Source organism: Puma concolor, chromosome A2 (assembly GCF_028749965.1).
Source record: "Puma concolor isolate L17-30 chromosome A2, mPumCon1.1.hap2, whole genome shotgun sequence".
Lineage (NCBI taxonomy): Eukaryota > Metazoa > Chordata > Mammalia > Carnivora > Felidae > Puma > Puma concolor.
In genome coordinates this window covers 93,481,441-93,497,849 of record NC_141668.1, presented here as the reverse complement: position 1 = coordinate 93,497,849, position 16,409 = coordinate 93,481,441, and the positions used below count along the sequence as shown (strand labels likewise).

Genomic DNA, 16,409 nt, shown 5'->3' with positions numbered 1-16,409 from the left:
GTATGATCTCACGGTCCGTGAGTTCGAGCCCCGCGTTGGGCTCTGTGCTGACAGCTCAGAGCCTGGAGCCTGCTTCAGATTCTGTGTCTCCCCCAAGCCCCCCCCCTCTCTCTCCCCCCCAACTTATGCTCTCTCTCAAAAAATAAACATGAAAAAAAATAAAAATAATAAAAATTAAAAACAAAAAAAAAGATTCATCATGATGAAGTTAGATCTATTCTGGAGACGGTTCAGTATCCTCCAATCAATCAATGTGACACGCCACATTAACAAAATGAATGAAGGATGAAAATTGGTATGATCATCTCAACAGATGCAGAAAAAAATTCGGCCAAAATTCAACACGATAAAAACTCTTAATAAAGTAAGTTTAGAAGGAAAATACCTCAATGTGATAAAGGCCATATATGACAAATCCACAGATAACATCATACTCAACAGTAAAAACCTGAGAGCTTTTCCACTAAGATCAGGAACACAACAAGATGGCCACTCCCACCACCTTCACCCCAGCCACAGCAACCAGACAAGAAATAAAAGGCATCCAAACTGGTAAGAAAGAAGTAAAACTCACATCTGAGGATGACAGAACACTATACACAGAAAACCCTCAAGACTCCACCCAAAAACCATCAGAATAAATGGATTCAGTGAAGATGCAGCATATACAAAACCAACATATACAAACTGGTTACACTTCTATACACTAATAACTAAGTGGCAGAAAGAAATTAAGAAAATAATTGCATTTACAATTGCACCAAAAAGAATGAAATACCTAGGAATAAACTTAACTGAGCAGGTGAAAGACATATACTCTGAAAACTTTCAAACACTGATGAAAGACATACTATGCTCAGACTGGAAGAATTAAGATTGTTAAAATGTCCATACTCTCCAAAGCAATCCAAAGGCTCAATGCAATCCTACCAAAATACCAAAAGTAATTTTCACAGAACTAAAACAAATAATCTTAAAATTTGTATGGAACCACAAAAGACCCATAATAGCCAAAGCAATCCTGAGAAATAAAAACAAAGCTGGAGGTAACACAATCCCAGATTTCAAAATATACTACAAAAATACAATAATCGAAAAAGTGTATTAATGGCACAAGAGAGACACACAGACCAATGAACAAACTAGGAAGCCCAGAAATAAACCTATGTTTATATGGTCTATAATAAAGAAAGAAAACTTACGCAATAGGGAAAAGACAGTCTCTTTAATAAATGGTGTCAGGAAAACTGAACAGTCACAGGTCAAAGAATGAAACTGGACCACTTTTCTACACCATACACAAAAATAAACTCAAAATGGATTAAAGACCTAATGTAAGACCTGAAACTATAAAATTCCTAGCGGAAAACAGGTAGCAACCTATCAGACATGAGCTTTAGCAACATTTTTCATAACATCTTGCAAATACCATATGATTTCACTTGTATGTGGTATCAAAAAAAAACTAAACACAACAAAACAAACAACACAGAAAAAGACCCATAAATACAGAGAACTGGTGGTTGCCAGAAGGGAGGGGAGGGGAGTGGCAGAATGGGCAAAAAGTGACAGAGTGGGAGGTACACGCTTCCAGTTACAGAATGAGTAAGTCCTGGGGATAAATGGTACAGCACAGGAAGTAACAGCAGTACTGTCATAGAGTCTTACGGTGTGAGGTGGGGCCGCATCTGTGGTGAGCACAGCGTGATATACTGAGGAGTCACTAGGTTGTACACCTGAAACTAACGTCACGCTGTAGGTCGACTACAATTTAAAAAAACAAAGAGCAGACAGCTGAATTTCCTCAGGACTAGAGCTCTGCCAGCAAGGATGAGGGAACAAGGAGGCAAGGGACTCAAGAAGAGTGGCTAAGGTGATGGACTATGGAATCTAAGTGGATCAGGAAAGCAGTCAAGACAGGACGTGCAGAGAGCAAAGACACAGAGGGACCCAAGGACTAGAGCACCTGATAAACCACCTGTGTGCTGAGAAAACCTGAGTAAGAGAGGAAAGGAGGTTATGGTTAGAGAACACAACGTCTGAATTTGTGATTTCACAAGTGAAGCAGTTCTTTGTGCTATCAAGATCCAACAGCCCTGGGAAAGGATACCTGAAAATGGAGAGAAGAGGTTGCTGGTAATACAGAAAAGTCACCAGATGGACAGGAAGGGAGAACAAGGAAGGCAGAAAAGCATGAAACAGCAAGGTTCTCAGGAGAATTGCAAGTAGTCTGACAAAACTTAAGAGGGATCAAGATAAAGATGGAGAGGGAAGAGCCAGACCACAGAAGTCATATCTGAAAGCTAATTTGCTCAAGATGAGGACTGTCTTCTGAAGGACTGAAGGGCTGTCAGATTTTTTAAACATCCATCCTAGGAAACAGAAAGGGTAGAGGAGACAGGGAAGCAGATTTCAAAGTAAAAGAGAATGTTCTAATGACTAACGATTATATAAATTGGTTGTCTTAAAAATTAGTAATTCTAGTAATACTAGAAGTGTTTAAGCAAAACTCAATGTTGATCTGCCTACAATGTTGTAAAAAGAATCAAACAGGAGACCATTAAGTTCCTTCCAACTCCATGAAGGCAGTAAGAGAAGAAAAGGCATTACTTACCAATTCTACACCTATTACTCCTGCACCAATGACAACCATCTTTTCTGGAACTTTTTTTAAAGATAGAGCACCTGTAGACGACACTATTGTATCTTCATCAATCTATAACAAAATATATACAATCAAAATGATTTGGAAAAACCTACTGCCTTATAAATGAGCTCACAAAAAATACTAAGACATTTATCTGTTCTGAGGTATCTATGACTTCTATCCTTACATTCAATTCTTTTTAATATAATTTATTGTCAGACTGGCTTCCATACAACATCCAGCGCTCATCCCAACAAGTGCCCTCCTCAGTGCCCATCACCCATTTTCCCCTCTCCCCCATCCCTTACAGTCCATTTTAACAAATCCCATTAAAAATACTCACTTGAAATTTCATCATTCGATATTTCAAAACAAAATGGTCCATTTTAACTACAAAATGAACCCAAGTCTATCTTAATATGAAATGTTCTATTTCTGGTCAAAATCACTGCAAAATAGAGACAGCTTCCCAAAGCTGAGTGTCAACATATGGTATTTCAGTTAGAAATTTTTCATTCAAAGTGCATAAATAGCATGAATAAAGTAGTTTATAAAAGGTCTTCCTGAAGGAAGGTTATAACAGTTGTAAAAAGCATACCGTGATTCCAGGAAAAGGAGTAACTTCTGACCCTGTAGCTATAAGAATGTTCTTTGTATCAATAACTTGAGTGCTGCCATCGGCTTTCATAGCAGTGACCTGATTTTTGCCCGTTATCTTTCCATATCCATTTACGTGAACAACCTTTAATAAAATAATATTTATACATTCACAAAGTTTAAAATGATGTTTGCAATTAAAAAAACATGGGGCGCCTGGGTGCCTCAGTTGGTTGAGGATCCAACTTCGGCTCAGGTCATGATCTCACGGTTTGTGAGTTCGAGCTCCACATCAGGCTTTGTGCTGACAGCTTACTCAGAGAGCCTGGAGCCTGCTCTGGTTTCTGTCTCCCTTTCTCTCTGCCCCTGCCCTGCTCACACTGTTTCTGTCTCTCTCAAAAATAAACATTAAAAAAATTTTTTTTAAATAAAAATAAAAAAACATGATTAATGGGGGGGAAAATAAAAGCACTCTATTAAATAATACACCCAGTACAAAATACTTCCTTACTTAATAAGGTTACACGTAGAGCAGCAAAAAACTTGTTATATACGTCAGGGAATCTATTTCAGGTTAGCACACAGTTTTAAATTAATATCCCCAGCAGGAAAAAAAAAAGATAGGGGTGCCCGTGTGGCTTAGTCAGTTAAATAGCCAACTTCTGTTCAGGTCATGATCTCATGGTTTGTGGGTTCAAGCCCCGTGTCAGGCTCTGTGCTGACAGCTCAGAGCCTGGAGCCTGCTTCAGATTCTGTGTCCCCCTTCTCCCTCTGCCCCTCCCGCACTCATACTCTCTCACTCTCTCTCAAAAATAAATATTAAAAATATATATATAATACCCCCAAGCATTAAGTTCTAAGGGCATCACTCTTTCAGCAGAATGCTTCATATGAACATAAGATAAAGTAGGCATCTGAACGTTAAAACACTGACCTTATTCTGTTTGAATAAGTGGGCAATTCCACCAGTTAAAGCTTTTACCGCTGTACTCTTCTGCTCCATCATCTTCTCTAAATTCAAGCGAACTTCAGACACTGTAATTTGTTAAATAAATCTTTAGTCCTTAGCTAAATTCTTGATGCAATGTGATATTTTTCACTAATCAGGTCTGGAAAATTTCAGCTTAATGCTTACAGAACTGTAAAAAAGGCAGTGTTAAAACTTCTCATGTAGTAACTGCTATAATAATTGTAGCTCGCAAACAGGCCAACAGCAACACATCACGGTCAATAAAACTTATCAAACACAGTAAAAAGTCCACCTTTGGGAAAAATGCAGTCCAAAATACACATTACATCCCACGTGGCAACATACTCATTCTCCGAACACATTATGATGATTATAAATCTGGATAGAATTAAATAGAGATGGCAAAGTAAAACACCAGCTGAAATTTTAAATAGGAGCAACTTCACAAAACAAAAACAAAAATACTCATCTGAAAACTTTACATATAGAAACTTAACATAAAAGAGTTTAATCAACTGGATTTAATCCCTCATTTGGGTCGCCTGGGTTGCTCAGTTGGTTAAGCATCCGACTTCAGCTCAGCTCATGATCTCATGGTTTGTGGGTTCAAGCCCCGCATCAGGCTCCACACTGCAGAGACTGCTTGCAATGCTCTCTCTCCCTCTTTCTGTCTCTGATTCTCTACCACTTGTGTGTACTCTCTCTCTCTCAAAATAAATAAACTTAAAAAAAAAAAAAATCCCTCATTTAACTCCTAACTCTGAAGCAACAACCTAAGAAAACAAAGCAGCTCAACTCAACAGAACTTCAAAAGAGGGAGATCTTAGAAATCTGCACATGCAATCAACCCATATCTCAGAGATGAGGAAACAGAGACCCTGAGAGATCTGATTTACCTAGGTCATAGAACTAGAAGAGGAAGCTTGGCCTACGATGCAAGTCTCTTGACTAAACCCTGTTTCTTCTTTCCTGAGTCAGGAAAGTGGGTTTTGATTCTACCTTTCATCTACTTTGATATGTCTGCTTTAATGTGTACATATCACCTCTATACCCACTGGATTGCCTGCTACAGCCCATTCTTTCAGAAACTACTGCAACAAACAAATGAAAGAAAAATGATTACCCCTCCATACCCACTGGTATGTGTAAGCTCTTTCTAGAACAGACTACCCTCCTGGATGTATCTGTCAACAATTGGTGAAAAAGGATGAAATAAAAACAGCCCAAAAAGAATGGTGGGAGACAAGATTTACCAAATTAAAATGAAATGCCCTCCTTTTACACTGGGTTGCATTCCCCACTCTCTCCTCTCTCTCCTTTGTTCTTGCCACACTACCAACAACCTAAGCAGTCTGTCCATCCTTCCTTCCTTCCTTATCTGCCTAGAGCACTCAGGAATCCAGTGCCAACTCCCCACCTCGAGATCTCCAGGTTTCAGGGAAATTGAAACTGACTCTTCATACACATACACACACACAGCAGACTTCACACAAAAGTTGTCAAACAGAAGATGTCATAGTAGAAATCTGGATTTAAGCCTTAAGTAAATCTCTATTTTTAATCTTTTTTTACTCTTTCCTCAATGAAACATGTATTACTCATTAGACATACAGAAGTCTTTAACTGGAAGAGTCAAGTATGGCTGGTAATATTGCTAAATATGAAAGGTATACTTACTTTCAATTCCCCTAGATGCAAAATCTTTTCCATGGGCCATATGGTAATAATGAGAGTTATTTAATAAAGCCTAAATAGACAAAATGATGAAATGTTAATAAGACTATATACGATAAAAAAGCACTTAAGAAATGACATCCCCTGCATGCAATAGTACAAAGGACTACAACAATTCAGTTTCTGTTCTTATGTAATTAATCTAAGTCAAATAATGACACAATGTTCAACAGCAGGACTGAAAAACAAAACACCTTTACTTTCTTTAAAAGCAAAGAAATAGGTACCCTCTTCAGGGGGCAGGTGAAAAGGGCAGTCCTGTCTACATCCAAAAGCACCTAAAAGAATTTACTGCCTATGATCTGTTTCGTTGGTAAAGGAGAACTAAAGAGAAAAATGGAACATGAGAGTCTGTTTGAATGGAAAGGCTAGGGATTCCAAAACAAAGAAGCAATTTCAGGAATGTATGGCAGACTGCTGAAAGCACTGCTTAAGCTTACCAAGGAGAACATGTTTTTTATCAACCTTGGGTTATTTTTTAGTAACTGTATTAGTCTAATATTCTAGTCTTAACATATCCTTCTAGCTGGTGGCTAATGACAGAAGCCTTTGCACTGTACGAAACACACGTTCACCTTAGAAGGGATACAACCGACGTTCAAGCACGTTCCACCAAGCGTTTCATTTTTCTCAACGCAGACTGTCTACAACCAAAGAAAATATTATTTAATGGCACATAAACTGCAGAGTTGCAGTTCACTAAAATTCCCATGTATCTGTCCTAATTCTTGTACAAAATAAGTCTGCATTTGTGAGAATGAAATAGAGTCCTTTAAAATTTATCATCTGAGTAATACTAAATGCAGGCTAACCCAAATGTGAATTATTCTAAGACATTTTTGTTTAACATTACCAAACACATGCTTTTAGTTCTATTACTGTTGCTTCCAAAGTGAAGTTAGTAGCCAAACGTGCGAAGCACTGTGGGGAGTTGGGAAAAATGGACTCTGCTATTTCATGAGACTACCACAACTGAATAACACTCTTCACGCGTCTCAGGCCTAAATAGAACTTATAGAATAAAGACATTATTTACCACTGTTATTTAGGTGCAAAGTATTTTGTGAATATGATCAACTCCTTCCAAATAAAAATAAATCAACACCTCGTTTAGTCTAAACTTTACCTTGAAGCCCAACTGGGCAGCTTTAATAGCGGCAACATATCCTCCGGGACCAGATCCTATCACTGTTACATCAGCATCAACTACAATAAAAGCAAATTGATATAAACAGTAAATTGCTTAATATGGACCAAAAATAGTACATTAAAAAAAACAAACAAAAAAATCTGATACTTTAAACCTCCAAGAAAGTACAAGGAACCAGAATTTTCTACCCAGTACTATTTTATTCCTAGGTACTTAACATTCTTTGATGTTAACTAAAACTGGCATTTTTAAATTTCATATTCTATTTGTTCATTATGACATATGGAAATACAACAGAGTTCTATATCCACTGTATCCACTGACCTTGCTAAATTCCACACCGTTTTACTTAATAACAACAAGACAGGCTTTTAGTGACACTAGAAGACACATCTGCATGAGGGAGAGAACTTTGGAATCTGACATACTTGTCTTCAAATCTCAGCTCTAACATTTATTAGCTGTGTAACCAAGTGACTTAACTTTTCTGTCATAAAAGAAACAATAACACTACCTTAAATGACTAATGTTAGGATTAAATTTTGTATATCCTTAGAGCTGTCAATAAATTTAAGAATGATATGATTCCAGGTACTGTACGTGAGATACAGGGAGAAAAACCAGCTTCCCTGTAATAGATGGCAAACACGTTTTGGACTTTATTTGAATCCTGATAAATTTCATATAGTTTATAATAACAGGCTAACCAGAACATTAAGTGAACTACTCTGGACGTTTACCATATGAAGATAGAAAAGGAAATTAACTTTGATCAGCAGCCTTAGTAATATAATAATTATAATGCAAATGGAAAAGAAGTCCAATTATTCCCACTGTTCTCAAGCCAACTTCAAATAAAAATACACTGGCTTGAAAGAGTTAGGAGACAGTCTCCCTTCTCCTCCGCCTCTACTATCCTTACAACCCCAAGCATTTAGCAGTTTATAACACATTTTCACATCTATTATCCTGTTTGATTCTCAGAACTTCTTATGAAGACGGTAAGGATGACATATAACTGACATTTCACAGATAAGAAACACTAGGTTCAGAGAGGTCAGTTAACTTGCCCAAGGTCATATAGCAAGTGACTGGCAGAGACAAAATTTAAGCTTTTTCTATTTCCAATGGTCATCCCATTATTCAACGGTATTCTATTCCTCAATTTCAACTATCATAAACTAAAATCCTAAGAGCAATAATCAAGCTTTATAATTATTAGACATCTAACCTTAGGAGAGTAATTTAACCTGTTTCACTTCACCTTCAGTTTCTCTAACTGCAAAATAAAGACTACAAAAAAACCTACTTCATAGGGGCATGATACAAAATATGCAAATAGCTTAGCACAATACTTAGAGCATACATAATAAATATTTGCTATATGGTAGCTACATTCTGACCTCTGAAGATGGCAGTTTTAATTTCTGATCATCCCTCCTCAAGAAAACACCCACCCCTCCAAGGGATGGGATCAAAAAACTTCTGCAGGACTGAAAAGAAACACAGAACCCCTGAACTAAGAAGTTATCCAACCCACAAAACCTAAGAATCCTTCCTACTGAATAAATAAAAGTACTGATTCTCCTTGGTTATATCAAATGATAATTAGGATTACTCAGTACATGAAAAAAATATATAGCTAGTCCAATACATGAAAAAAGGATCGTTTCAAGTTTCGTCGATCCACTTGTGCTCTTTGGCTACGTTGTCTGGTTCCCTGATTCATGTTCAGAATTAAGTACATAATAAAGTGTGTATCTATTTTCAAGTTTTGAATCAAATGATGGCCTAAACAATATTCTTTAATTTGGATTCTAATTTTTAATTCACAGTAATGAAACACAAGCTACAAAAAACAGGTTTCTTTGCTGAATTTTTAACATCTTTTCTGATTAAAGTATATGTTAATTAAATAAATTTAAACACGATATAGCCAAAAATTTTAGTTTCATTTCCCATCGTGCTCTTAGATTTTTAACTATACAAAATACCAAAAATTTAAAACCATTCACCCCTCACTGAAGATATTAGATGTATCGTTCCATCAGAACACCACTAAAGTGCTAGGGAGAACAAAAAAGAAGGGAAAAAGGAAAATTCTCTGAAGATCAGTCAGCTGAGACTATAGGAGGGTGTGATCCAGTAACAAACCTTCAAAAACAAGCCAGTATTTAGGGGATGTCTGCAATTTACTTTTAAATGTGTCAAAAAAGTAAGGTGGACTGATGGGTAGCTAAATGGCTGAACAGATACATGACAGTTTAAGTACAGTAAAATGTTAGTGGAAGTATCTATGAATGTTCACTGGAAAATTCTTACAACTTTTCCGAACATTTGCGATTTTTCATAACGAAAGGTTGCAAAGACAAACCAGTTGGCTCTCACCTATACAAAGGCTGCACACAGGTGAAAAGTTTACAACACACAATTCTGACTCACCACCTCCCTGTCCAAAAGCATTTCTCAATTTGATTCCCACATACACTTTTAAAAACCAGGATACAGATAAATAATTAAATGAAACACATTAAGGAACACTTGATGGTTAATTTTACAAAATTAGCTCTAGCCTTTAAGAGTGAAAAAGAAAAACCAAACAGGACACACAAATCAGTATCATGGGAGAAAGATGACTAAGTTAGAAGTACGGCAGAAGACAGCTGCATAGCAATCTGCATTTTAGGTGGCAGTGAAATATCAGGAGAAAGTTATCAGGCTGATGCTTTAAAAAATACTGGGATACAATTAGGCGTGATGGACTTCAACAGACATGGCAGTTAATGCCATGAAATGAACTGAAGGAGAAAAAGCAGGAAAAAGTGTTCTACGAATGTTACTTATTATATCACTGTGAGGAAAATAAGTACACTGTGTCATCAAGGCTACCACTGAAATACAGGTGTTGAGTTACAAATAAATGATAATCATCAACAAAGTGCAAGACGTATTTTAAGGAGTCAGTTTGCAATAACATCTACCATTTTGGTAATTTATTCTGTGCCAGGCAATGAGCTGAGTATTTCATGTCGTCTCATTTAAGCCTCCTTATGTCTCTCTGACACAATTATCAGACCTCCATTTCACAGGAAGAAACTAAGGCTGAGAGTAACTAGATAACCTGCATAAGGTTGCACAACTAGTAAGTGATGCAGCCAGGGTTCAAAGCAGGTTCTTCCCATTCATAAGCCTCCACTCACTCCTATACCTTTCTGTCCTAATGCCATGCAGAACACTCAGATGACCCCATCATCTCCAGGGCAATCAGGAACTCCAACTAAAATGACAAAAAGCTCCTTCATTAACATAACGAAAGCAACAAATATTTATGAACACCTACCCAAGAGGAAATCACTACCTTCAGTAACCTGACACTACAGTTAGGGAAAACAGGCATGTTTCAAAATATACATAAATCAAGATTATTTTTAAAAGTAAAAAAAGCGGTAAGAAAAAACATATCATAAGGCAGGAATTATTAATTACCAAATTCGCTAAATGAGTATAAGAGCTACTTGGCAAGGTTTATTTGTTTTGGGGGGTAGAGGGGCCCTTTTTAAATTATCAACGGCCTTAATCTCCAGTCTATTTTAGTGACCCTTTCATAGTAACATCCTATACTTGTCATCACCCAAAACTGCCCAGCCTCTAAAATCCTGAATTCTATAAGAATTCTTTACTTTCTGATCATTACCCTACAACCTCCCTAATCCATAAAGGAGAAATATAGTAAAAGAAAAAAGGATTTGAAGTTAAAAAAAAGGAAGGAAGGAAGGAAGGAAGGAAGGAAGGAAGGAAGGAAGGAAGGAAGGAAGGAAGGAAGGAAAAACTGGTGTTCAAACATGAGCTCTACCCCTTCGTAAACTCTTGGGCAAATATTTAATCTCTCTGGTTTTGATGTAACATAGGAATAAGTGACAGTAATACCTACATCCCAGGGTTTGAGGTCAAAGATAACAATGCATGTCAACATCCTGGGATGATGCTAGGTGCATACAAGGCACTCGACGGATGTTTCTTCCCTCCTCAGATCCACCTCCCAATCTCACAACCTCCAATCTCCGTAACACCAATGCTACTCCGGTGTTCTCTCCCACTAAAACCCGACCCAGACATTACTCTCTCCTTCTTCATTGGTCTTTTGTTTTTCATTCAACAAACATTTATTGAGCGTTAGACACTACTCTAAGGTCTTTGGATACCTATAATGACACAGCCCTGGTTCTTCTAGTCTAATAAGAGAAAAAAAGCAAAAAGCATTACAATAAAAACTCCAATCTGCAGCAAGAATGATCTTTAAAAACAAATCATATCAGGGCACTGGGTGGCTCAGTTGGTTAAATGTCTGATTTCAGCTCAGGTTATGATCTCATGATTCAACAGATCAAGCCCAGAATTGGCTTGGCACTAACAGCGTGGGTTTCTCTCTCTCCCTCTCCCGCTGCCCTCTTCCCCTGTTGGCATGCGCATCTGTGCTGTCTCTCAAAAATAAATAAACTTAAAAAAAAAAAAAAAAAAAAACAAATCGTATCAGGCCTCTGCTTAAAACACTCCTGATGACTTCCAACTGTCGTTAAAATAGTTAGGGTCTTTCATTATCTGCAGAGGTCAACTCTCAATCTTCAACACACTTCAGCCACACTGGCCCTTTTCAAGCTCCTTAAAGGCACTGTGCTCCTTCTCACATCAAAATACTCCCACATGCTGCTCCTTCTACGTGTAACACCTCCTCCCATACCCACTCCAACCCCAACCCTTTTCAGATATCAACATCGTTTCCTTAGGAAAGAATTCTGTGACCATTCTCCATCGGGATACAGATTTCATAGCTCCCTTATATTTAGCCTATGGAGTCTTTACCACATTTTTTTTTTTTAATGTTTATTTTTGAGAGAGAGAGAGACAGAGTGCAAACAGGGGAGGGCAGAGAGAGAGGGAGACACACAAAATCCGAAGCAGGCTTCAGGCTCTGAGCTGTCAGCACAGAGCCCGACCTCACACCTGAGCTAAAGCCGGACTCCTAACTGACTGAGCCATCCAGGCTCTCCACTTATCACAATTATTGGATGGATGCTTGTCTTGCCCAAATGGACTATAAACTCTATAAAATCTGCATCTTGGGGGCACCTGGGTGGCTCAGTCGGTTAAGGGTCCAACTTCGGCTAAGATCATGATCTCGTGGTTCGTGAGTTTGAGCCCTGTGACAGGCTGTGCTGACAGCTCAGAGCCTGGAGCCTGCTTCGGATTCTGTGTCTCCCTCTCTCTCTGCCCCTCCTCCATTCATGCTCTGTCTCCATCTCTTTCAAAAATAAATAAACATTAAAAAAATTTTTTTTTAATAAAAAAATTTTTTTAAAAAGCTGCATCTTGTCTGACTTGTTCACTGCATCATCCCAGTCACTAGCACATAGTATATATCCCATAGCTGTCGAACTGAGGAATGAATGTAGCTAATGTGAGTAAGTGCTGTGAGTCCACTCCTGTCATGAAACAGAAGGTCCTACCACAATAACACACATCACTCTTCAAATCTTGATGAATTTGGTTCATACAGTTATTGAAACATCTTCCACATGTTGTAACAGGGACTGTATTATAAGAAATTTTGAACTCCTCCAGTTGCTCTGATCAACAAATACTCAACAGAAGCTGACCAAACAGTACAGAAATTAAAAACGTAGGCCCTAGGAGCATGTGAGTGGCTCAGTCGGTTAAGCGTCTCACTTCGGCCCAGGTCATATCTCACGGTTCGTGGGTTTGAGCTCCGTGTCAGGCTCTGTGCTGCACACAGCACAGAGCCTAGAGCCTGCTTCGGATTCTGTCTCCCTCTTTCTCTGCTCTTCCCCCGCTTGCACGTGCTCTCAAAAATAAACAAACATTAAAAAGGTTAAAAAATAATGTAGGCTCTAGGGTCAGAAGAATTTTCCCAATTCTGTCATTTCTTAGCTGAACCTCTTTTCACTCAGTTCCTCCAGTTATAAAATGGGGAAAATGGAAGCACATATCTTACAAGATGGCAACAAGGATTAAAGACTGCTTGAGACACAGTAAGCCCTCAGTGAATCAGTTACTATTACTGTTGTTGTTGCTGGTTACTTACTTTGTACCAGGTACCATACTGGATGGTACCATAGAAAAATTAAAAAACCAAAACCAAAAACAAAAAAAACAAGCCTATTAACTTCCCGTTTTAAATAGCTGAAAAACAAAATATGTGTCATTTACAGAAGCTTCAAAAATATTTTTTAAAAAAGAGGAAAATATCCATAATCCATAGCTTTCATAGCTTCCTTTCAGGGTATATCCTTCTAGTCCTATGTTTCTGACAAGCCCATCAAAATCTTCGCTCAGGATGTCAAAAAGTCATCTTACCATTCTAAACCATGTCAAATAACCACCACACTTAACCTCACCCAGTGGACAGAATTAACTTTTTCTTTTTTTTTTTTTTGTTTATTTATTTTTGTGAGATAGAGACAGAGTGTGAGCAGGGAAGGGGCAGAGAGAGAGAGACACAGAATCCGAAGCAGGCTCCAGGCTCTGAGCTGTCAGCACAGAGCCCAACATGGGGCTCGAACTAACAAGCCATGAGATCACGACCTGAGCCGAAGTCGGACGCTTAACTGACTGAGCCACCCAGGCGCCCCTAACTTTTTCAATGTAAACATTCAAAAATCATCCCCTGCTCAAAACCCTTCATTGGCTTTCCCACCACACTTGGGAATAAAATCCAAACTCCTTCACCTGGCTTCCAAAACCCTCCCACCATGAACTGATCCCCGCCTACCTCTCTGATTTTACATCCTCCAGCCACACCGGCCTTTTCTGCAATGCTTTAAACCTCACAAGCTAGTTCTCACCTCACACCCTTGTCATAGTTGTTTCTGTCTGCCTGAAATAACCTCACTCCCTCCCTTCACTCAGACATCATTTCCTTAGAAAAGTCCTGACAGCCTGTCTAAAATAGTCTTTGTTCCTCTCCGTTGCCCACTTTAATTTTCAATCACTACCCAAAATATTTACCTATTACTTCAGTATTGTTTGTCTTTTGTCACCAGACTATTAGTACCAAAAGTATAAGGCTTTGCCTTGTTCACTGCCTGGAGACACTAGGTGCTCAATAAACATTTAAGTGAATACACAGATGAACAAACGAATTCTAGGACCCACTATTTTATTACCAGTTACTCTAATTCTATGACCCACTATTTTATTACCAGTAACTCTAATATTCACTTACTTTTACATTTAAACACAAAGGAACTATGAAATAATGTGAGGAAAAACTGTTTTACTAAGTACTTACTTGGTTGATCAGCGTAAGTTCTCAGAGGAACTGCGGAAACTCCCTGTAAGCCATGAGATATTCGATTGAAATGGCCTCTCTGGAAAAGAAAATTGTTCATATGATGTAAAATGTGAATTCAAAACAGTGAACTACTGAAGGTCCATGAAAATGTAATAAATGGAGCAAACTTTATCAAGCACTTATTATTATTAACATATCTTCCATTGCCACATAGAGATTACACATCAATTTCTCCTCTTTCATAACAATTAAACTCTCCACCTCAGCTCACCACACTATCTTTTCATTATGAATATTCAATAAACTATGTCATAGTTAGCCCAACAAAAAGTGTTATTCCGTGGCGTGAAGTTTTCTTAAAGTTTCAGAAAGCACGGCTAATTTCTGGCGCCAGGGATCATTTTAATGTCACAGTTAAAGTTCTTAGAGTTCTAACTTAAGTACCCAATAATCTGTATTATTACAATCCTACTTGTAACTGCTGTTTCCTAACTCAAACTACCACGTACAACCTATGAAGATGCTCCTGAACAGTTAACTAGGAACAGAAATTAGACAATGTCACTTTGGAAAACGCAGTTACTGACATTCAACAGCTACCCAGGTTTCACGGACTGCATCACAACCTCCATAAAAATCTCTATGGACGTCTACTCTCTCCTACGCTAAGAACAGGGAGGCACAAAGAAACAAAGCAAATAGCTCCTATCACAGCAGGCAAACGGGAGGCAGTGATGAAACCCACACTAATGCAGTCATGGTCTCTACTCCAAGGTAACTCAAGGCACCTGAGGTCAGGACGGTAGGCCAAAGTGGAGAAGACCAACCAAATGTCAGTCCTGACTTTTAATCCCTGCTCCCCCTCTAACTAAAAATGTAACTCCTAGCATATTACATTAACTCTCAGGAACACAGATTACTCATCCTAGACACAAAGGAGTTTGATCAGCATATGATCTTTAAGGTATCCATCAGCACAGTACTCAGCTACGATCCCACATACGTACAATCTGGCTGTATTCGACACGGAGATGAAATGGGACAGCTGTCGTAACGAAAGATAACCTGCTGCAAGCCTCTAGGAGGGAAGGCAATGGACACTACCTTAAAGCTGCAAACAATGAAGAGGCCTCTGAGGAATTCTTAGGGTTACCTGCCGGGGCTGACTGCGTCTGGCTGTTTCAAGGAGCAGCCGCAAGGTTACCTGCCCACTGCCACTCTAGGGCTGAGATTAGGATTCGAGATAAAAGGTAGAACGTATGAAAAGCCAGACCAGACGGGGCAAGTGCTATTTCTACTTCCTCTGCCAAGGTGGAGAAGCCTGCGTGCCTAGGGCCCAGGCTTGGGAGTGGACAGTGAGTAACTGCTGGCCGTCACACAACAGGCGGGGCCTCTCCGCCGCCCGGGTCTTTGCTCCGGTCGCGGCCCGGGCAGAGCCTACTCAGGGGCGGGGCTGCGGGTGGTCCCGGCCCGACCGCCGGCCTCTCTCGCCCCACCAGTTAGGCCGCGTCCGGACTCCGTCAGCAGGCCCTTCTGTGCCTCTGGTTCCGCACGACCCCACCCAGCCGGCCCTCACCTTGGCCAAGGAGCAATACACACGACTCCAGCTCTGCATTTTACCGCTCAACTTTCCTCTCCGCCAATGCTTTCACCTCCGCTAAGCTCCTCTGCCGCCTCGCCAAGGTCTCCCCGCCCTGCGCATGCACAAAAGCAGCTTACGTCATGGGTCGGGAGCAGCGCGATTGGCTGGAGCGGTCAGGGCCCATGGGACTAGGCGTTCCTGTCAGGCGCGGGGTCGCACACTGTCGTAAGGCGCCTAGTGCTTTGTGGCAGAGAGGGAGTGCCGTACCATTTTACCGGTGATAGGTAAACGTGGGGGTAGTAATGTGATCTTATACTTGGAAGACGAGCTAAATTAACAAGGCTATCGTTTGCTTGGTATAAGCTGCAGAAAGTAAGGCTTGACGGGTCCTTGATTGTGCTAAGCTGAGGAATCTCAGCA

At 39.4% G+C, this 16,409-nt stretch overlaps 1 protein-coding gene across 1 annotated transcript in view; it reads right to left on the bottom strand.

Moving 5' to 3' along the window:
- DLD (dihydrolipoamide dehydrogenase) overlaps window positions 1–16,131 on the bottom strand; it is a 35,352-nt gene extending 19,221 nt beyond the window's left edge. Inside the window, exons 1-8 of the mRNA XM_025930049.2 lie at window positions 15,984–16,131; window positions 14,405–14,483; window positions 7,075–7,154; window positions 6,524–6,592; window positions 5,892–5,961; window positions 4,179–4,279; window positions 3,246–3,389; window positions 2,615–2,716 (exon numbers count right to left, since the gene is read on the bottom strand). Of these exons, the coding sequence (XP_025785834.1) occupies window positions 2,615–2,716; window positions 3,246–3,389; window positions 4,179–4,279; window positions 5,892–5,961; window positions 6,524–6,592; window positions 7,075–7,154; window positions 14,405–14,483; window positions 15,984–16,022 (684 nt within the window). The 5' untranslated portion in view covers window positions 16,023–16,131. The remainder of the gene's footprint in view (window positions 1–2,614; window positions 2,717–3,245; window positions 3,390–4,178; window positions 4,280–5,891; window positions 5,962–6,523; window positions 6,593–7,074; window positions 7,155–14,404; window positions 14,484–15,983) is intronic.
- Window positions 16,132–16,409: the final 278 nt, after the last annotated feature.